General features: G+C 38.0%; 1 protein-coding gene across 5 annotated transcripts in view; it reads right to left on the reverse strand.

Moving 5' to 3' along the window:
- Positions 1 to 7,627: 7,627 nt before the first annotated feature.
- The window catches only part of LOC121307480 (potassium channel subfamily T member 1-like), a 75,815-nt gene continuing 60,213 nt past the window's right edge, over positions 7,628 to 23,229 (reverse strand). For 2 of the 5 annotated variants that reach the window (XM_041239652.1, XM_041239649.1), the window contains 10 exons: positions 22,526 to 22,637; positions 21,050 to 21,151; positions 19,684 to 19,767; positions 19,145 to 19,273; positions 17,757 to 17,777; positions 15,428 to 15,725; positions 13,957 to 14,019; positions 10,543 to 10,554; positions 9,326 to 9,410; positions 7,628 to 8,722 (listed from right to left, as the gene is read on the reverse strand). In XM_041239652.1, the coding sequence (XP_041095586.1) occupies positions 8,611 to 8,722; positions 9,326 to 9,410; positions 10,543 to 10,554; positions 13,957 to 14,019; positions 15,428 to 15,725; positions 17,757 to 17,777; positions 19,145 to 19,273; positions 19,684 to 19,767; positions 21,050 to 21,151; positions 22,526 to 22,637 (1,018 nt within the window). In that variant the 3' untranslated portion in view covers positions 7,628 to 8,610. The remainder of the gene's footprint in view (positions 8,723 to 9,325; positions 9,411 to 10,542; positions 10,555 to 13,956; positions 14,020 to 15,427; positions 15,726 to 17,756; positions 17,778 to 19,144; positions 19,274 to 19,683; positions 19,768 to 21,049; positions 21,152 to 22,525; positions 22,638 to 23,229) is intronic. The other 3 variants (XM_041239653.1, XM_041239651.1, XM_041239650.1) reach the window with 2 other exon arrangements.

Genomic DNA, 23,229 nt, shown 5'->3' on the forward strand with positions numbered 1-23,229 from the left:
CATTTGGTCATCTTTGTAGGGGTAAGGGTCACAAGGACCCTGCTGTTTCAGGCACTAACAGTAATGCAAATCCAAGGGCACTGGATAGGAAAAAGAAGGCAATGCATGCCAAAGATAGAGAGATTGTAGAGAGGCTAACCAGAGAGAAGTTTTGGAAGTACCATAGAAATTGTTGTGATGAGACCAGACCGTGCCCAACTGCCAAGAAAGTCATAAAAATACTTCGAAATGCTCCTCCAGCAGAGCTGGATGATGAGGTCTCGCACACCCGACCTCCCTGCGATAGTGAGCTCCTGAGAAACAGTGACATGCTCACAGTGAACCTCTTAATCAGACTGCAGGAGAGAAAGGAAAGGAGAAGAAGCAGGTTGAGCCCTTGGAAATAATACTGAGAATTTAGGTGAAGTTGTGACTTTTAATACTGCTAAAAAGAGTGATCTAGATTCACCTATTATAGTTATAATTAACAATCTGATTAACAACTTAAAACATATGTCAAAGAAATATTAGTTATTTAAAAAGAAATGCTATATCCTTTAAATACTAAATGGTCAATATTTTAGTAAATTCTACATTGAACAAATCTTACATTAAATGATTGGTTATTTTTGGTAACTAACACATTATTAAAAATCAACAGCTTTGTATTTGGATCAGGAGATTACATGACTCTGTTTTTATATTTTTAAATAACATTTAAATAATATACTGAATAGTACTGCATTCAAGGAAAGATGAACTAAATCCATGTGCTGTTTTACCTTTAAAACCATCAAAACAATAGCATTTTTCAAAAGAATGTATTTATAAAAAGTCTGTCGTGTTTGTTTATAGTACCGAGATGTGCAATGCCATTACCTTCTCAAGACAAAGACGCAGAGAGCACTTCACACCAGCATAACGGGCTCAAGAGCAGTATCAGTTTGCCAGTAATGAAAGATCCTACTAATCAAGGACCATGCAGGCTTGAACCTACACACAGGGACAGCAGCCAGATGTTTTATTTTGGAGTCCCTAAACTGGTTAATGTTCAACCAGCTTTCAATGCCAACCCAATACCTGTGCCATCTTTACATAAACTGGCAGGGATTGAAGAACACAAGGCTGAGTGTGTGGTCTGTATTCAGCCCTGCAATGAAACAGAGTGTTTACCTGCAATGCAAATGTTACATGAAGAACAAGAAGAGACTAGAAACGCTGTGTCTACACTATCAGAGGCTGCTTTAACAGACAAGCATGATGCTCACATTACTAACACATCGTCACAAAAGTCTTTTATTAAAAGTGCAGACAATATGTCAAGCAATACTAAGGACCCGCAGAGCTGCAAGAGCAAGGAAGCATTTATGGCAGATTCTGAGTCAGTTTATGAAAATGACTTGAATTCACCTCCCAGACTCCATGGTTTTCAAGGCAGAAGTTCAAGCCTGGACGATATGAGACATTCAGAGGCAATCTCTAAAGAGACTGCTGTGCTGCAAAATAAACCATGGTATCAGAATTCTTTACTTGAGAATAAAGTTGGCATTCAAATCCAGGGTGGTATAAGTAAAGCAGGAACAGTTTTAAAGTCTCCCAACGTGTTTCTGGAAAACAAACTATTTGAAAACAACAAAAAAGAATGGGTCCTCCAAAATAAGGAAGATGCATTTCCAACAGAGATGTCAGAGTGTGACAATGAGACCACCACCACTGAGAAATGCATCGATCCAAATGAATTGAAGAAAGATGATATTGAAATACATCAGAGAACAACACATGGAGACTTATTCAGCACAATGGTAAAGGAAGAGAATGATCAAGAGGTTGATGAAGCTACTCCTACCATGGACTATTTATACTTTAGTGGGAAGCCTACTGCTTCCTTCAATATGGAGATGGTTGAGAAGTGTGGCCACACTAGTTCACCAAATGCTGAAGAAAAAGTGAAACACAAGAACAGTGGTGTTCCAGTAAGCAACATCTTTGATTTTTCAAACAGTAATCTACAAAAAAGTGCTCTCAAATACAAGCTTCTGGATGCCACTGATTCAATGCAATGTCAGAAGACCATTAGAAACCTTGACGATATGCGTTGCTTTGCCAGTGACCAGCAGCAAAAAAACAGAGAAGACTTTTTCAAAAGCAACAAGGATCACAACGGCTGCCTCAGCGAGTGGCAGATTAAAAATCAAGAAGCAAAAAAAAGTCATGAATCTTTTTCTCATTTTGCTCCCGATGCCGCTGACACTGCTCAAATTCAATTGGAAGAATCCATCGCCCCTGTTCAAACCAAGCCCAGGAAGAAAAGCTATATGTCAGTTTTCAAGCTTCCAATTGCCATGGCAAGAGTGTCACAAAGCTCACAGAAAAATGAACCAATGGAAGGAAAGCCCCTAGACCTTGATGGTGTCACACCTGTGGACTGCGACAAGCCTAAGGTCAATAGCATTCTTACCTCCCTTCCCCCGGATACAGTAGGAGAAAGTGACAGCACTCAAACAAGCGGATCCTTCAAGAATGCCTCCGGTTTAGGGATACATCAAGAGAAATTCCAGAAGTACCGGGTAAAAAGCAAATTTTCGGATACGATCGAGACCCTTCTCCCTGAAGTCGATGAGATAAGCACACTGTATAACCTTCACTATGAGAAAGTAAGAGGGAAGAGAATACATAACATCTCGGTTCAACAGCACAGACCCACAGCGCTGATGCATGATGATGACTTCGACACCGGCAGCAGCTGTTCTTCCCAGGATAGATACGCTCAGCACACACCACCGAAGAGAGAGGAGCTTCTCGAAGACGATGAACTGGCAGTGATCAGTGTGCTGTGTCAGCTTAAGAAGTCTTTAGAATTACAAGCAGACATACAGCTGTCATCATGAGCAGTATTTCACTAGTCACTGTTACCAATAAAGAGTGTCAACCAGGTACAGTACAGTAAAACAATCGCTAAACGATTGTCCGAATTTCAATGCATCTTATCCTGTGTACAAATGTTATCCTGTGCAGATAACATATGACAGAATTGAAGTTGCATACACACTTTGTTGAATTGTAGTTCCCGAATACACTCTTCGTTGCTGTGTTTTATAATTAATATGTTATGTGTAGTGTAGGGTGTTTCGTATTATAATTGAAATAATTGTGCACAATTTGAGCATTCATATCCTCTCTCCGAAACTGCACAAGATGATATACAACAGCAACTGAAAGCTTACACACATTGTATTATCTTATACAAGTCTGATCTATGTACCGTGTATCAAAAAGGCTGCACATGCAGTATGTTACTTTTGCAAGTGTTGATCTTGTGAAATGTAAACCTCTGCTTTATGTACTTAAAGATATCAAACCAGTCACTCTTTGAATGCATGTTTTTGTATAGCCTGTGTCGCTAACCATATATGGTGTTAGTTACATTATTTAGAAGCTGGGTGACTTCAATGAAATAAATCGACTCGAGGAATAGTTAATGGCTGCATGCAGCTACTTTATTGAATTCTCACATACAGTAATTGGCTTCATATAAGAAATTGTACAAAATGGTTTATTCTTTTACACTTCATATAATAATCTGCACTTTCTGTTTGAAATCCTGCACCCTGTTTACTGAAACACACCCATTCCTGTGAATGTTTTGGCATCAAAAGAACATGCATTTGTAATATGTCAAAATTATACAGTGACGTACAGTTTAAATGAAAACCTGCTAATAAATATTTAAAATGTCTGATAAATTTAGTTTAAATTACAGGAATTTTCACAGTGAAACAGAACTAGGATTCTGTTTTAAAAAAAGCCACATTTTATTCAAATTTGTGAAGGACTACACTGAAACAAACACAGCTTTTCAAACTAATTTGTCTTAAAGGAGACAGTTATAAAACAATTCTTTTAAGTTTTCAAAATAACTTTCTTAACTTTTTTTAGGCTCTTGATATTCCATGATCCTTTACAAATTTTAGACGATGCATTGAAACGAACCTAAATGTACACATATTACATTTTCAAATATAAATACACATTTATTTTCCTTTTGTGATTTTTCATAACTCACCCAGACGAAGGATTAGTTAAAATATACAGTATATCCCTCCCCCACTGTCAAGAAATTACAAAAGAGCTGTGAAAAGTTAGTGATCTACTTCTCATATAACACACTGAACACTGGGAGACATTTCAAAAGGCATAGCATGTTTTATTTTAAACAAAAGTGATTTACAAGGGAGTTCCTTTTTAAACGATTAATAAAACTACAGCAGTCGTGTATGTCAGACACGCTATTAAACTGTTATGATTATAGTACCATGCGTCGCAGTGTTGGACAGACTGCAGCAACACTGCTGTAAACTTGAGCGAATGCAAACTGCGCTGTCGCATGCATAATGCAGGGGTTTCTCCAGAAAAATGCACGCACATTTGTGTGAGAAATATTACCTTTTTTTTAAATTTCCCCATTACCTTTTACAGCCTTTCGTCTGATATTTACAGCTGTGCTAAAGTGCTTTGTAATACGTGAATATTCACTGACCAAATAACAGGAATGTTTTGTTAATTTGTGCTACAGATTACGTTATTTGGTTACACAGTAGTTGGCATGTTGATAAGAAAAGCAGGTTGATTCAGACTTTTACTTTACCTTTAATATCTTATACACATTTCAATCAATGAAACCATGTGTACAACTTGTGTCAGATACACCTCCTAAACGCAGTCTATTTTAATACATCTAAAGAGTGGTGGCCCATAATACAGCCGCCATTTATAACCTTACAGTATTTCAGTGGATTTCTATTAAATTTAGTAATGCCAATGCAGTAGGTGGGTTTATAAATCACTTCTTGGGTCAATACAGATTTAAAGAGCGTCAGTACTTACTGTAGATATACTGCATTGCATCACAGCTCCCCCTAGTGGACCCTGGTGAGTTTGTTAGGGAGAGTTCAAGTTTCTGTCCCTATGTCAAATTAATCTAAATCACATCATCAGTTTAAAAAAAAAAAAAAAAAAAGGATTCCAAGAAATGGAATGTTTCTAAAGTCTAGTTTTCAAATACTGTAATGTTACAAACTTTGAATAGATTCAAGAGGCTGCTTAAGACTCTCTTCAGAGGTACTGTTCTCTCAGTGCAAATCATTGGCACTATTTGTATCTAAAATACGATAAAATCGATACAATTAAAAAAAAAAACAGGAGTGATGTTATGATAAACAGCAGGATAATGGAATTTGTATGACATTATTGTTCATTAGCATAGAAAGAAGTATGATTGTCAGCTCACAAACATATATAAAAGTAGACCAGTCATTCCTTTATATATGGGACATTCTGAGCACTATGTTAGTTTATGTAAACAGTAATCCATCGTGTACCAGACTGCGGTGAGACCCCAGTCAGGGCGGGTATGTAAAACAAATTGTAAAATCCCAAAAACACACTGAAAAACAGTAATGGGATTATACACTTGTGGTTATGCAATTAAGGAGTAAGATTTTATTTAAAGCCTTGGTCCTACTGTACATATTCACACTTACTGGGGTATACTCAGTTACCATGGATCAGCTGTGGATCAATATAATGCCATTGTTTACAGAAACAATAAAAGGCCCAGGTTATGAAAATCACAAAATCCAACAGTGCTTGTTAGTCTATTACGTTTATTTCTGTCTCAGCAATGTTCATATTTGACTGCTTTCTTGTGGCGGTGGTATTTAGATATGCTACTCTTGAGCACTGTACCAACATTCTAGTCCTTGTAGTACAACAGCTAAAACTCTGGACACTGTAAAAAAGAAAAAAACACAGCACGTTTGAAGTCTTCCCATTTTAACCCTCAACACAAATAACCAGAAATTAAGATATGAAATAGTTTCAGTGTCTTATACAGGAGAAGTAATAAACATGCCTATATTTATACGGTCGGCCGGGTTGTATAAAAGATATGTTTTTTTTACAATGAAAAGCAGAACGTATGCGTATGATAGAGAATCCATTCCCATGTGCAAAGAGTTTTTATATTTAAAGGGTTTTTACTATAATTCAGGCAAGGACATTTTAAGCAGGTTTTACTAAACAAGTTCCCATATTGAAAATGTTTGTTTAAATACATCCATACACACAGACACACACACACGCACAAATAAAAAAATCATAATTTACAATCAAACCAGTCAGCTTTTTAAGCTGACAAAATCTCAAGTGGTTATGTACAGCTATACATAAATAACTCTTATAAACAGCCTGGGTAGGCTAGAGTACAGTATAATTTAAATGTGTACCAGACAGCGACTGGGAATTTAATATAAATAAATATTTATGGCAAAAAAACCCACAATGTAAGCCCCCCTTTTATAATTTTAGCAAACGTCTACCACTTTCAAAGCACACCTGCTAACCACTGGCACTTAACAAGGTACCTTCTGATCCTATTGCCAAGCTGCTATGAAGTACAAAGCACTACTTTTGTACCTCTGAATTTGTATATTTCTCGCTCCCTCCTGATAACATTTGCAATATACACATCCAAATTGATTTTTTGTAAAAACAATCAATATTTTTCTGTAAAGATTCCATGACTGCTTCAAGTTTTTAACCTATACAGTGCTCCCTCTATTTTGCTATCAGACTTGCACATCAAAAAACTTGGACTATTGATAACAGTGAGCTATGAAGGGTAAACTAAATACATGAAATGTAAATTAGCCATATTAGTGAATTCTGGACTTGTGAAATGTCCAGGGAGCACTGTACCTGTTTTCCTATATAATTTTGGCACCAGAGATCCATATAGGAAAAGGCTGGTTTTTCAATTAACTATAAAATTACTACTTTTATTGATTCTTTCAAAGCATAGCAAATAGCACAGCATTCAAGGTATCATACTAATTGAATTGATCGGGTTTAATCTTAAATATCAACACTACAAAACTCTACATGCTGTTGAGCTACATTCCTACTTCAGAAGACAGCTTGTAATGTGTGGCTTTCCGTGTTCAGCAAAAAGGGGGTTTGCTACATGATATAAGTGATATGGTAAAAACTAAACATGTTGCATATCTGTAACTATATCCACACGTCTCCAGTAAAAATAAAAAAAAATATCAGCTGTATAAAACAAGATTCCCAGTGGGGGTGCTGAAGTCCCTGATATTCACCTGTTTACTTCTGGACGTCCGAGGTGAGTTACGTCAAGGTTAAGCTATCTTTAGTGTAGGGCACTGCTAGATCAATACGGACATAGAACCGTTCAAACAACACACGGTCCTTTATTTAGCAGCCGTTGCGTAATTTAGAAATTGCTTAAAACACATATATGCTTAGATATATATGCTTAGTGAAAGGTTCAAACATTTGGTATAAACCCTAATGAACACAAATACTAAACACATAGATATATAAAGTATTTGCTATTCAAAACATTTTCTAGATCAACTTTTTCTCTGGGCAATAACCAAGGCTTTAAAATCACTGGTCCGAGTATAATTGAGGTGAAGATCTTTGAAGCTATGTGGAGTTTCAGGAAACTAAATACTCCTGCCAACATGATCTTTTTTATTATATATTATTTTACCCCCTGATTTTCTCCCCAATTAAGAATGTCCAATAATTTTTTTCCCCTCACCGCAGTAATTCCCCACACAGCTCAAGAGAACTGAAGGTACACTGGGCGTCCTCCGATCCCACAACCAAGCCAGTTTCCTCTTCTACACCCAGAAACTTGACAGCAGACGTCAGTGAGCTACTGACCTCTGGACAAAGGCCAGCTCTGCAGGTGTCCACTAGAGCTTACTGGATGCCTGGCTGGTAGGGTCCGCTGTAGCGCGATACGGAGAAACAGATCCTTTTGGTTTTGCTTCCCAAAACGCAGGAGCACCAAGGCCAATGATTGGTGAATTTGCACAGCCAGGATGCGAACCTGCGACCTCCTGACTGTATGACTCACCCTGCACACCATGCGGCTCGCCAACGAAATATCAATCACATTTCGAGGCAGCACTAAGTGCTCTGAAAGGCAAGTCCAGTGCCAATGCCAACCAAGTCAAAATGTTGTGGTATGTGCTGCTGTTTTTAATCTATTATAAAAAGCTAGTTCTAAAATCGCAAGATCTCTCCTGACTGACGCCACAAGATCTTCAGCAACTCAATACGAGGGGCAACGACGATGGGCCCTAATCAGAAACTTTTAAATATTTTTAATTAACCTTTTATTCATCTTTTTCTCTTTATTTAATAACATATCAATAAGATATAGTCCTAGACTGCTGTTAATGAACTACAATCTAAAACTGTATTTTATTCATACAAACAGACTAAGTAAGTAATGAGTTAAAAGCTCTGTGAGTAGGGGCCGGTGTTCAAAATGCCAACACGATTTCAAAGCCTGGGTTCTCACTCCAGTTACTGCACTGCAGATCTAATGAAGTGGTGCTCATTATGCACATTTCCCATTCATCTACCTCACACTCTCACTTCTGGTTTTCCAGATCATTCTCCTCTCTGTTCCCAGTTCCTAGGTTCCCAGGGAAGGTGGCTGTCTCTAGCCAGTGGGTGTGTAATGCCAGCACACTTCCATGCATCTTTATAAAGTAAATGGCAGTAAGCATGTTCAAGGCTGGTGTTCAGAATTCAGAGCTGCGTTTCATCTCTGGTTTCACTGCTAAAGTCTTGTTTCATACCGAAGCTACCTTTTCCATTCTCATTAGGAACATGAGCCAGAGGGTCTGAGCGGATCAGGTACCTACAAGCAGGGTAGATCATGTTAGTGAATAATGCTGTAGGTCAAACATGCAGAAAAAAAACAGGAAAACTATGGGTGTTAGAGTTTTTTAAATTCCTAAAAATGTAAACTAATAGATGACATGTTTTAAACTTGAACATATCTGAATATATGTTTGTAACCATCAAATAACCCAAAACAAGAAGCACTCTTTAAAATCAACAACTACAATATAAATATAAATAACCTTACACTGTATATAATGTGTTAAATGTATTGGTTAACACCACTGTGATACCAATCATATGCCAACATATGAACTTCTTACCACATCATCTACCAACTGGCATCTCAATCCGTTGAACTGAATGGAAACGCAAGGGCTGGACACGAACCGCAAACCATATAGCTCAAACACAAACGTGTTGCCATTCAACTAAAGAGCGAGCGCAGTAGTCAAGATAGAAGTACGGGTCTTATGCTGATGTCTGATTTATGAACTCATCAGCCGCTAGGAGACCTTTTACAAAATGTGAACCTCAAAAGGTAATACCGTCGATGCCACTGCCCCCAGAAGGGTTGAACATGTGGAGAGTGGAGTGAGAAGTCACTGCAGGTACCTACACTATATCATTGAGCTCAAGCCGGGTGTCTGGCGGAGGGTTGATAAGAACATACGACAGGGTGTTCTGATGGTCATTCATTTCATCTGGAACAAAATGGAAATACAGAAAATGAGCGTATTTCAGTTTAAAATCCCTGGTCCTACTGTACAACTTTCTCATCTTCCTGAAATCACACAAATAGAAAATTGAAAAAAAAAAAGTTCTATCAAAACACAATTGAAAATCATACTCAAAGAAGTGTGTTGACTGAATATTCAGCATGTGTATAACATGTGCATTGATAACAATCAAATCACACGGAACATCGACTCAAATACATTTTAAAGACGAGATTCCTTGGTATACGCATCATGGGACAACACCATTAGAGAGGCTGTGTCTAACAAAACACTTATTACCTGTCACACAACTGACTATACAGGTATCAAATGTGCCATTTCAAAATAAACAAGACATGTATTTTCATTTTAAAACGTGACACCTGATACTACTCTAGGGAACAGAGTGTTCTGTTTGCGTGCCTCCCTGACAGTAATTCTAGAACTCTGACACTTTCATTCTTTAACCTAGTGTAATTCCAAGTATGTTGCAAAATGAAAATACATGTTTGCCTTAACAAAACTGATTTCAAAACTACATATCTGAAGGCTATATAGTGAATGAATGTCCATGGTGTGGAAAATGCTACCTACTGAAATATATGAGAGGAACAGTATGAAGCAATAAAACTAGATTGAATTGTTTGACACATAATGGATTTGGCCAGTAATTGCAGCAGAAAATCAGTCTTATTGAACAGGGGAAATAATGCAGTCATTAAGAGTGCTGGGTTTATTTATTTACTTTTTTAAATTAAAAAGTGAAAAATCTACATATACAGCCCATGCACAATACATATACTGTGCGTTCTTTTAAAATTACAGCTAATCAACTTTAACGTAGCAAAGTCTAAGAGAGGCCAGGGCTTCTAAACTCATGATCTTGAAAGCACCGTTAGCCTTAACACATATGGGAATAACGGGATTTCACCTGCCAAGATTCATAACTTGTGCTACTTTATAAAATACTTTCAATATAAATACTGTAATACAACTGACACATTCATATTGACCAACTTAATATACAACCGCAAATCTCAGAAATAATGTGTGCAGCCACTGTGTTAGTAAATATGAGCATTCATGTTACATTATCCATTAACCTGACAACACCCACCTGACAGTGCCACTTAATATGCCACAGCGAGTAAGGGGAGAGAATGTCTTACAGTTACAACCAGATCATGATTCCTGCCTGAGCCCATGCAGCAGGCAGCCTTCTGACCTGTGACTGTCCAGGTAAGTCACCTGTTTCCATGCAGGAAACATGCAAACACCACCCAATCAGGAGACGTATGCACATCACACTAGCATTCAGAGCCAAAGAACCATTTATACAGCTGTTGCAATTCAGGTGAAGGAGCATGAAGCACATCATCATGCTCAGAGATCAATGCTGGATGAAGCTGAATGTTCAATAAAGGCAGATTGGATGGAACAAAAGACATGGGAACATTTTTAAGGTTTACATTAAGCCACAGTTCACAAGCAGAGGCCATATTTTCAAATAAATAAATTAAGAGCAACTTGGTATCTGTTTACCATTTGTTTTTAGATTGACTGTAATATTTTCTGTTTTTATTTCCACACCCTGGTGATATTTTTAAACTCTGAATTTAATGCATGCCTGTGGCATTAGCAGAGCTCTTAGAATTATCTACATACAGAATTTAGCCATTAAGCTTTTCTTATGTAAAAATGTGTTACACTGTACGTGTTATAACTAGGTTAATGGTGAGACTCTGGTGTACTTAAAGATGATTCTGGAGAGCTCTACTGAGGCCAAAGGGGTGCTTTAAACTTCTGAGTTTTAAAAAAGTCACCAAGACATGATGATAAACATAAAAAAGTGAAAAAAAAAAAACTAAACTGAATGTAAGTAACATTAAGAATGCATCTGATATGATAAAGTGTATAATCTATAGCAAGCTGGTATTAATCAGCCCTTGCAATAATCTGCCCAGCTACTCTAGCTTTGAACATAAACAGTCAATTATAGACTGAGTACAATTCTTTGAGAATAGGCCCAATAGTGTTCATGGGCCACTTTCATTGTTACTTCAGTAACAGCAACTGAGAACCGTGAAGGAGTTAAATGCAGTAGATTCTCAGATCCGAACCAGCTAGGACCCTGTTCTGTCAGCTCATTTGTTCTTGATACTTGACAGAGGGCCTGATTATTACATAAGCACAAGCTCAGGAAAACACCTGCAAACATTTGATACCCTGTGTTAACTATGTAGGTCTACATTGTATTGGTACTGCTGGTACCTGTAGCATTATTGCAGTCTTCATGCAACTATTACAGTTCCAATTTTTGTTGTTGGTAGGGTGGGGGTGGGGAGTGGAGTTTAAAGTCATCAGTTTACTGTAATAATATAGTCTTGGATCTCCCCCCTTTTGCTGGGAACACCTTATCCATCACAATATATAAACTGTCTGCATTAAAACTCAATATAATATTGTAATGTAACTGTACACAACAAGAGAAACACATTCTCAATTGGAAACATCAACAACTATAGTGAGCGTCATAAAAAGGTAACGGGACAGAAAATGTAGCGTGAAACTACTTGCTCTAAAATTCTAGTTTTATAGAGATATGATTTAGCAAAATGCCAATGCATGTTTAAAGAATGGGTTTAATGCAATGAATGAAACATGCCAAGCAAAAACATAACAACAACAAAAAAAAACGTATTATTATATTTGTTTTAAACTATTCATATGAAATTCAAATAAAACCACATTTCACTGCTTTTCAATGATACAGCATTTAAATAAAGAGTTGTTTCAGATTCTGGAAACAAGGACAAAGAAATGCTGTAGTCATATACACTAATGCAACAGCATGCTTGCAATACACCTTCCTACAGTAAGGTAAGCGGGCTGTAGCTTCCAAACGGACAGGATCGACACGGCATTACACTTTCCTGTTTTGTTTGATTCCACCCTCCACTCCAACGCCCAGGTGCAATCTGCATGCTGTACCAGTGGACTGAGCTGTACTGTACCTTGAAATGCACATACAATGACTCTGGATAGATGTCTGTAATAAAATGCTTGAATGCTTTGAAAGAGGATGCAAGTAGGCAGGAAAGAGTTAAAAAGCACCTTTTGATTCTGCATCGCCCTCCACCCTCGTCCAGTTTTAAGACAGTAATTTGTGGTTCAGAATTACCTGGCCTCAGGCAGGTACTCCTGCTTCATGAAGGCTGTTTGTTTCCCTGGCAACATGCAACATCGCTTGGTGTTCTTTTAACAGGCAGACTATATTGCCTTATTTCAAAATATTTGTCTGTTATCAACCCAAAATAATGTATACTCAGGATAGTCTGCCTGTTTTATGGCTAAATAAAAACGATTTGGACAACTTGAAGGAAGATACATTTTAGTGTGTTGTTTTCAATGACGATCCAAGATCTGATGCAGTTTTATTGCCAAAATAGTTTTTGACAGTGTAGGAAGTATTGATTGAAATAGCCAGTGTGCAAAACATCACACAGAGGGGGCAGTAACACTCTACTGGGCTCTATTCAATGAAACAGTGGCAGATCTACATACTGTCACTGTTTCAGTGTTAAAGTAGGAGCCAGCAAGGCATTGCACTTACATTTGAAATACACTAAAGAGACTCACACTCTTCCAGATGCTGGTTTTCACAAAGTCCCCTTCTTTAAATTATTTATGGCAGGACAGTTTAGATCAGTTAAATATACCCCATCTCATCTATCTTCTCTTATTAATTGGTTTATAATTAGAACCTTTCTCACGGTCTTAAGCTTACTAAACTGAATTGTGCAATATATATATATATATATATATATATATATATATATATATATATATATATATATATTATTAATTAACAAAAAATAAATAAAATAAGGCAATACAGTGGGAATACAACTTCAGTGAAACCACATTTCAGGCCTGGTTTTGCGACAAAACCACTCCCAAGCACACTTAAAGAAATGCCAGCTATAAAACAAACACATATAACTTGACTATTATAAATACATGCACTATATTAGAACTGGGTTTCAAATCTGACTTCGGAACTAGAGGACACACGCTTCTTATAAGGACAATTTTGTAAAGAAAAAAAACATAAAAAGGGTTTGGGAGCTTCATCTGATAATCAAAACTGTATATAAAAAAATTCTTACTATAATGTATGTTTTGGTCATAGAATTCTAGTATTGACTTTATAACGTCCTTGGACTGCTTAATTGTAGTGATGTATAGTGTTGCATGCAAGCAACTATGTAAGCATCTACTACAGTATGCAATTACTATATTACCGTTTTATCAACATACTAAAAGTAAACGGTAATAGAGAAGTATCTTAAGATACTGGGTTTTGTGGGGCTGTTACATTTTGGGAGATGAGGCAAATTGTTTTTCACAGAGTCGGCCCACAATCCAGCCTGTGAGACTACGAAACTCTCCGCTTGTTTGTTTGGAGCTGGCATTCCGTCCTTATTGAGTGTGCTTTCAATACCTCTCTGTTCCCCAGGTGAGGAATTACCTTGCAAATATCCTAGGTTTACCCGATTCATCACATCACTGGCAGTTAAATTTGCTACATCCTCTACAGAGGAAAACGCACAAACACACAGGAGAGAAGGAGAGAAAGAGAAAAAGAAAGAGAAAAATCAGCTAGCAGTGGTAACAGCAGTTCAAGAGTGGAGGGGGGTGGGACATCTAATGCAATAGTGAGAGGAGATGGCAGGAATGAGGAAACAGCAGAGCAGCAGGGGGAGCAAGTAGAGAATCTGTGGAGAATTACATCAGAGGGCCAGCCAGGTAAAGGACAGCAATGTTCATGTCATGCCTCTGTAGTGTTTCATGCGATCTAGGATGATTCACAGGTACTTTAAAACACTTTACAAAAATATGTTATGTATTCAAGCAAATGTATGTTGATCAAATCAACTCTTTAGTTGTCTTCTTAAAAGCAACCGAAAGGTAGTAACTACATTAGTCTCCTCTCTATTAACTTCAGGATCACGTCACTCCTCCCCTTATCACCGTGGAGTCAAACATTTCATTTTGCAGAAACGTGTTCCCTTTAAAAGGTCTCTCCAGGTGCAACACAATCTAGTCCCTCCTCTGCTCCATGCTGGTTCACATTTATTGGAGCCCCCATGAACAAGCAGAGTCGATTTGCAGTGTTAAAAAGTACCAAAAGCAATGCCAAAAACACAGATTTTATTTTCTTAATTAAAATGTGTACTACGTTATTCATACAATTCATTTTACAGACCATCATTGGTGCGAAAATAAGCTTTGAACTAATAAGACCACATGACCGCAACAGATTTTGGATTTCTTGATTTCCAGCTGCTTTTTCTGCTCGGCCCGCAATGAAAAGTTTCAACATGCACGTTTGTTATTGCACTAAAGGAAAATATTCATAGTCTCAGCCACTGACTGATATTAAGAGAAGGATAACATTTTCATTAAAATACATCAGGAAAAAAAGCTGGGTTAATAGAAATGAAATACTGTAAAACAAAAATGTTTACTTTTTACACTGTCTAGCATGTTTACAATTTACACCGTCTAGAATGTTTAAAATTGACACTGTCAAGAATGTTTAAAATTTACACTGTCAAGAATGCTTTACACATTTACATTTACACATTATAAATCAAACACGTTTCTATGCATGAAGTCATTTTTAGATGTGTTTTTTTAGGTTCTACTCTGATCTTTATTGCTCAGGCTGCCTGATATTTAAGTTGCTGTTTAAAGTCCTGTTATATTTAAGAAGGCATCTTGCTGTGGGATAATGACTGCTCTACTTGGAACCTGATTTGCTGAGACGATCTCAGAGGTTTCTTATTGTTGTCAGACCGCCACTGTATTTTGTATTCAGCCCATCTCAGCATACCTAAAACCAGAGTTTATTTTCTTACCGCGTAGTTCTTGTTTTACAGTAATTGCTGGTGCAAATGAGATCTAATGACCGTTAGTGGTTGAAGTGGTTGACTTACCGTAACCTGTGGTAGGCAAACCCAGGTGCTTCATTCGGTTTTTCACCAGCTCAGAAAGCTCCTGTCTCTCTGAGCGGCGGTACAGATTCAGTCTCTGCTGGCTGATTCGCTCCGTTTTACTCGTTTGCTTGTTCCCTTTCCTGCTCAGTCGCCGTGCCCACTGCATGCTCTTCTTCCTCAGTAACGGGTGCTCCGATTGGTCACTGGAGGTGGAGTTCCTGTGGCTGCCTCTTTGGTTCCATGGTTCTTTCACGTCCCTTGTGTCCTCACACTCCTCAACATTGATGGAGATCTGGGACTTTATTAAAGAAACGGGAGAAGATGAAATCTGTACAAGCCTTTTAAGAAGAGCAGCAGGAATAGTGTTGCTACCTCTGAGATAGAAATCCTATAGTCTTCCATTAGGTAGCATTGATAATACTACTATAGAATTGACAACTAACTAATATCATTGCAGTAATATTAATTATCTTGATTTATTTAACTTGTGGTCAATTTACGGGATTGGCATTGTGGTGTTGCCGTATAATCTACATGGATACAGAAGGACAAGAGTTGAAACGGGATAAGATTAAAAAGCAGGATCTTTGAGTGTTCCGGGAAATCATACTGAAATCCTGGGACACCTTCCTCAAAACCAGGATCCAGGGAAAACCCTAAGCGGGAATAGTCTTTGGTGCTCCAATTATGGCCTACATCTATACCACAGTTATTCTCTATAATTGAAATAAAAGTATTGGTAGAAACAGCGGAGGATTGCTTTACAGGAATTCAAAATATTTATCTTTTACAGCTCACTCCATTCTTATTATCCAATATACTGTATAGATTCCTGCAGTTACTTTCTGGTGTTATATAAGACAGAATACCTGGACAGTTTACATTACTATATATATATATATATATATATATATATATATATATATATATATATATATATATATATATATATATTTTATTTTAAAATTTAGTGTGCCTAATTATTTTATCCCCAATTTGGAATGTCCATTATTTTTTTGCCTCACAGCAGCAATTCCCTACACAGCTCAGGAAATCCGAAGGTTCAGTGGGCATCCTCTGATGCCCACTGCCAGGTCCTCTTTTACACCCAGGAACTCGAGAGCGAATTTCAGCGAGCTACCAGCCTCTGGGTGACAAAGGCCAGCCCTGCAGGTGTCCGCTCTGAGCTCACTGGGTGTCTGGCCAGCAGGGTGCGCTGTAGCGCGATGAGAAGCAGTCCCTGCCGGTTTTGTCTCCCGAACCCACGGGAGCGCCAGAGCCAATGCGACTCTTCCTTCGGAGTCCCCTGGGAAGAACGGTGACTCTGCACAGCCAGGACACCAGCCTGCGCTGTATGACTCACCCTGCACACCACGCTGCTGCTGTCAGGATGCAGATTTGATAGTAGACTGCAGATAGAACCAGTGGCAGCCCCAGTTTGAGATTAAAATAAGATGAGTTTCACAGACTGGTTTCATGGTGCAGATGAAAACTCACAATTCCGTACACATCACAATACGCAGGCCACAATACAACACATATTTCAAAACACATGATTGTTCTGATAGGCAATTTCTTTGTGTGAAGGGTAAGAAAATAACATGATCATTAAGAATGGACTATTATGTTGAAGCCAAAGAAAACCCTGCGTCCATATGTAGTCCTGTTATATACTTATTAAAATACAATAGAACAGTCATTAGGTTACCCCATAGTATTTTTGTGGTGAAGGAAATAAAAATCACTGATGTTCTCACAGCTTGAAGATCAGAACTGCAGCTTTATGTTTTAATGTATTTGTCTTGTTTTTTCATACAGAGATAAAACATATAATGTAGCTTAAACATTCTATGCTAAAATGAAAAAGTATCACAAGTACATTACAGAGTAACAATCGGCCTAGGGCTGTATTAACATCACATTCTCGATTAGTCTGAGAAGCTCAGATCACATAATTAATATTTAAAAGGTTATAAAATACATGAATTTATTTTGAGTTCATGCTTGTTCTTCATTTTACTTGACTTGTGGGGTTTTCTTTGACTTTAAAGGCAAAACTTAAAATGAGACAAAAGAAGCATGTACTCATGCCAGCTATAAATCACATGTTTAAGTAGCGCTATGTTAATTGTGCTTTTAGTCACGTATGACGGTACACAACCTCTGTACCATGCTACCCACCATGTAAGGGAGTAACCCTATTCACCGATACACAATGAATCATTTCACCCAGGGTACAAAAAGAGGTTCCGTTCAAGGTGTCTAAAAATGATTTTAAAGCAGGCATCAAACATTCAATATAAAACATGAAGTGTTGATGTATGCTTACCTGTGGACCAATGTCTTGTGACTGAAAAGGAAAATAAAATAAATAACGCATATGCACAGTATATGCAAAATGAAAAGTGCGCAAACAGCTTTGCCTGCGATGGGTTGAGATTAATACAGCGTTTGAACAAAAAGCATAGGCACTTAGACAATTTTAAACTGGCTTAAATACTAAATACGGTTAGCATCTGCACTCCAGAGCATTTAATACTGCACTCGAGAACCAGCTCCAAATTAGATTGCATCAGGCAGGGCAAATACTCAGAGCAGGAGCCTGAAAGAGATGAGAACGGTGATCAATACAGCTTCACTGTATACCATTTGTGAGGCTTCTGCTGTAAAATGGTGGATCGTGGAGCGACGTGGTCAGGTGCCAAAATCAAGGCACATTCATGCTGACAAGCGCTATTTCTGCTGTGGGCACAGGCTCCATATTCAGGGGGTTGTAAACAAAAAATACAATGCATGGTAGGATACTACCATATTAATTTCCACTGTCCATTGTGCTGTTGGAACTGTAACCAAACTATTTTAATGGTGTTTCCACGCATTAAGCCAGAAACAATACTTCAATGTGGGCGCTTTAAGCTGGATTAATTAGAACGGTTCTTGAGATCGGTTATGTAATGTGGACATTACATCTTAGGATATGAAGACTGGATATGTTACTGATGTTTCACAAAGGACCTTAAACGTTCCTAAGATTTCTACCCTGGTCATCATTCAGGAATGTTCACATGTCCCTCCAGAACAATTTAAACACCCTGCAGACTAATCAGGTTAAATCAACGCGTTTCTCTACTTACATTTTGCCTCTTATAACTCTGCAAGGATTAGAACCAAGTTACACATATCAAATGAAATAAAAGTTTCTAAAGTGACAATACAATACTTGATATAGATCATAAAAAAGAAAGAAAGAAAATGAAAACTCCTTCAGCTTGATATACACTTGGAAGAAAACCTTAAGCCCAAAATTATACTTAACAATTAAACTTGTATAGTTCTGAACATAAAATGTTGTATCAAACAGAAACAAGTTATGGCATTATAAAGTTTGCTACACGTTTTCGAACTACTGAAACTCAGCCCTATTGAAATGGGCCGGTCGACAGTTTGGCCTTTGAATGCCCTTCAAAAATGTTCTCTGGTTGCCTATGATAGTCTGACACCCTATTGACAATGATGTGGCAGGTGTCTATCTGGCACACAAAGTGGCAAGCTGGTTTTAAGAAGACAGAAAGCTCCATACAGTTCCCTCTGGGGAATGGAAACAAACTGGGCTGTCAGCAAGGTCTGCCCCCTAGTAAAATTGAGAAGAATGTGGTGCACTGCAAGAATTTTCACAAAAATGCTGAAAAACAAACGAGAGGCTATATAGTATCGTACCTCAGATGTTGCAAACATATGGGATTCTGTCCTGTACATGCCAATGGCAATTTCAGCACTGGATGAGCACAGCTTTTGGAATAACCTTCCATACGTTCTAATCCACAAATCATCTTCTGTGATCTTCATCTGATTAAAACAATAAATCAAAAGAACACCAGTTAAGCACCAAAACAAAACTGAGGTTTTATAGTTGGTTAAATATGTTGCACAGGTGTATTCACCAACATAAACACATATTTTGACTTGTTCTTCAATATTCATACTGACTAATTGAGGACTGATACAGAACTGTAAACATGCACTAGATCCACACACTGAGAACTATTAAGTATAATTCACTAAAATGCTACATTTATGCAAAAATCGAAATCATTGGTTCAACCAGATGGCATTGGAATGATAGCTGCCAATCAGAATGCAGGACATTTGTAAGTTTTGTTTAAAGATATGTGATGGAATTACATCTGCTCTAACTGCCAAGTTTCCTTTATTCACGCTTTGCCACAGAATTGAATTGCAAAGCACTGTATACTCACAGCACACAGGTATCCTGACCCAGGGGTGGTGTCAAGGCCCAGTAATAATCTTGCTATAGGTATCATGTAATCCTTCACAAATGACTTAATTCAAACAAAGGAACAAAAAGGCAATGTTAATACATGAATTTCAAATGCACTGCAGTAATTGGGCAAGTTACATCTCAATAAAATCTTTCCAATATGAATTTGTATCCATAATACACACTGAATGTAAGATAGTTAATACAGTGTGTGTCAGATGTTTTAATTATTAAAAGAAATAGCATAACAATATTTTTTTTCTAAACATAGTTATAGATTTCTGTTTAGATATTGACATATCACAAGTTTAAAACACAAGTTCACACAAAAACAAGCTCTCAAACAGCTCGACGCAAACCCAAGTACCACTGTTTAAGAGATACTGCTGTTACAAAGATGAAACACTAGATGGCACTGTTGTTCTTTAAAGAGACAACTGCAGTTATACCACAGCATTGTGCTGAGTGAATGACAGACTTCATTTTACTACCTGAACAGAAAATAAAGTATTTGCCATTGCTTTAATAATTGTGTAAATGGGTGGTTAAAATTTAGTGGTTTTATATAATCAGCCAAATGCCGGACTATCCCTTTAAGGCAGTTATAAGGGGTTGCATCGGAAGGGGTTCAGCAGAGCGTGAGAATATCTGGTGGAGAGAGAGCTGCATCACGAAGCACCTGCTGTGCTTTGACTGGAGCCCTGAAATAGCGGGTGTGTATACTTTCACCTAATATAACAATGACTCTGTTATTGTTGGTAAGATAGTTAAATTGTCCTGTTGCCAAGCTATGATGTAACCCGTGTGGAGGCGGCAGGCCCCCAATGATAATGTGTGTGTTTCTTGCAGAGGCCGCCACCACTCACTTGCTCTGAATAAGATTATTCACCCGTCTAACTTCACTGTTGCTATCTGTGCCTACTCTATTCCACTATAACCCTTTCCCTTGTATACCTCTCTTCAACCTTTCTTTCCTACCTATATTTTTGGTGAATAAACCAAGACTGAAAAAGATCCCCAGACCCCTGTGTGAGGGTGTTTAAAGAAGAAGAAACGACAAGGGGGGGGGGGGGGGGTTACAACTGTAACGATTAATCTTCAGGTGTATAACTTGCCAATTAAGAACCAATTTATTTCAAATAAAAAATATATATGTGTAAGTTAGAATTGTAACCAATAAGTAAGTAACTTTATTTTACTATGTGCTGCTTGTGTTAGTAAGACTCAGGGGTGTATACAGCTGTATTGTGGCAGGAAAAGCCTTGATCATCATGTTAAAAGAATATGGTCCATGCTGGATGTAGCTCTCACGACTGCTGTTATTGCAGTATGCGTTCACTGACCTGATACAGCAAAGTATCCAGCATGCTGATGCTGAACACTCTGCCGGCTGCGAATGGGAGTCTGAACATGAAGGCCAGGTTTGAGCCTTTTTCACGCTCCTTCTGGGGGAAAAGCAACACAACACTGAGAACAGAAAAATAGAATACCACCACATAGCAGAAATTCAATGTTGTGTGCCCTTGAAATGCTTGACCCAGACACAAGAACTAGTTTTAGTGGATTTCTGCACACTTTTATTGCAAACACAAATAAACAAACAACAAAACAACACAAAATCTAACTTTTTGGAGTGCTAACTAAACTTTTCACAAGTCCTAGCTAAGAAAACCAAATGGCTAATCCGTTTACCGTTTACCAGAACACTTGTTACAAAAACAAGTCACACACAGAACACATAATACTCAAAGTACCTTTCTTCAGAGGCCTTCTAATTCCAACCCCAAGGCATTCTGGGGGGTGTAGTCCTGTACTTACCTCAAGGACTCCATCTTCATCTTTCCTCCGCCTACTCTGCTACAGTAACATTTTATTTTATGCAAAGCGCTCTGAGACGTCTTCTATTGATGTGAATTGCACTATGTAAAATAAAGATTAAATAACCACCACTTGTTTTTCTGAAGCTGGGGGGTTTTCTTTGACCTTGTGATGTTTGCAATATTTAAAGCTCTACTGTGCCTTTAAGGCTTTACAGTTCAAACCACTCTTGTGAGCATAACCCTCATCCACTCCCCCCCCCCCTCTACGTTACATGCAGAGGCAGGGTAAGAAGCTGCGTAGCAGATATCACAATAAAACCAGGGACTTTCTGTAACTTCTGAGCATTTGTCTGTCTCTCCACCTCACCTACAGTACAAACCCAACCCTTATAAGCTTGTATACGTTTGCTTGTGAATCTGATTCTGACTTACAAAGCTTAATGAATATGGCCCATAGCCCTCACTAGCACAACCATATTCAGCACCATGATTTAAATGTGTTTAATCGAAACTGAATGCCTATTCAGTGATGTGGCTTTGTACGAAAGACTGATGCTTGCACAAGGGCAGTAACAGTGGTAGAAGCCTGTGTAAAATGGGACCACATTGGTACGATGTCCACACCCAGTAAACACTGGTAATCCATGCAGCACCAGTGTACTGTATTACCACATCACCATTTTCTTTAAGGGCACTTCCATTATACAACAGCATTCCCATACAAAGAGCTTGTCCCTCAGTGCACCATGTAGATGACAGCACTGTATGTGGCACAATTAGAGCTACTTAAGTATAAATGGATGGAATTAACAGTCAGCACCCGTAACTACTGCATTTATAAATACTAAAAGAAAATAACAAACATTTCCACTAAAAGTGTTTTTCAATGTTTTAATTTATTAAGTCTCTTTTAGTATTTCTAGATTACAGTAAACAGTAGGGGCTACTTTTTTTTTTCTATATGTTTTAAACTGTTGGATTCCTTTCAAAGCCTCTCACCTTTTCCAGTTTGGAGAGCGCGAGGGAATAGCAGTCCTTGGCTCTGAACTGCATGAACCTCATATTGGAGGGGTGGGTGAGTTCTGTGATAATGCTCAGACTGGGGAATAGCCTAGAGGGGAAACACGAAACTGCATTTACTGAGGTGAGGTTAGGAAAAGACAGTTAACATCTCTCCAGCATCCTATTACTGCTGGGTAAAGAAGCATGGGGAATTGAGATTGACATGTGTAGAACTCTTACTCAACTTTAAAAGGCAAACACTGTCTAGCAGCCAACAACTGAACTGCAAGATCTACAGCATCTATCTGTCTATATATGTGCGCTATCCATCTACCATTAAATAAAAGTCTATACAGTATGTACATATAGACTGCACAACATACAATAGAAATACTTGCAGTTTACCAGGAAGCAGAAGAATTCCTAAAAAAGTGCTCGGTTGCTATAATACAAGTCCCTCAGCTCTTGTTAAAGAGATTATGTGTTTCTATCTTTTATTAGCTGTTTTATTTTCACAAAAATGATGTCATTTAAATGTCATTATGAGTGGAGAAATATTTCAGTCAGGAAATGCATTCGGTTTCATTTTTTTTAAGCAGTTTACTTCAGTATGTATCACAGCATTTTGACTTGCTGTCAGTGCACACGAGGCCGAATCAAAATTTTTATTGACATCTCTCAGCCGTCGCCAAGAGAGACCC

The sequence above is a fragment of the Polyodon spathula genome, chromosome 56 (assembly GCF_017654505.1).
Source record: "Polyodon spathula isolate WHYD16114869_AA chromosome 56, ASM1765450v1, whole genome shotgun sequence".
In the NCBI taxonomy this organism is placed as follows: Eukaryota; Metazoa; Chordata; class Actinopteri; order Acipenseriformes; family Polyodontidae; genus Polyodon; species Polyodon spathula.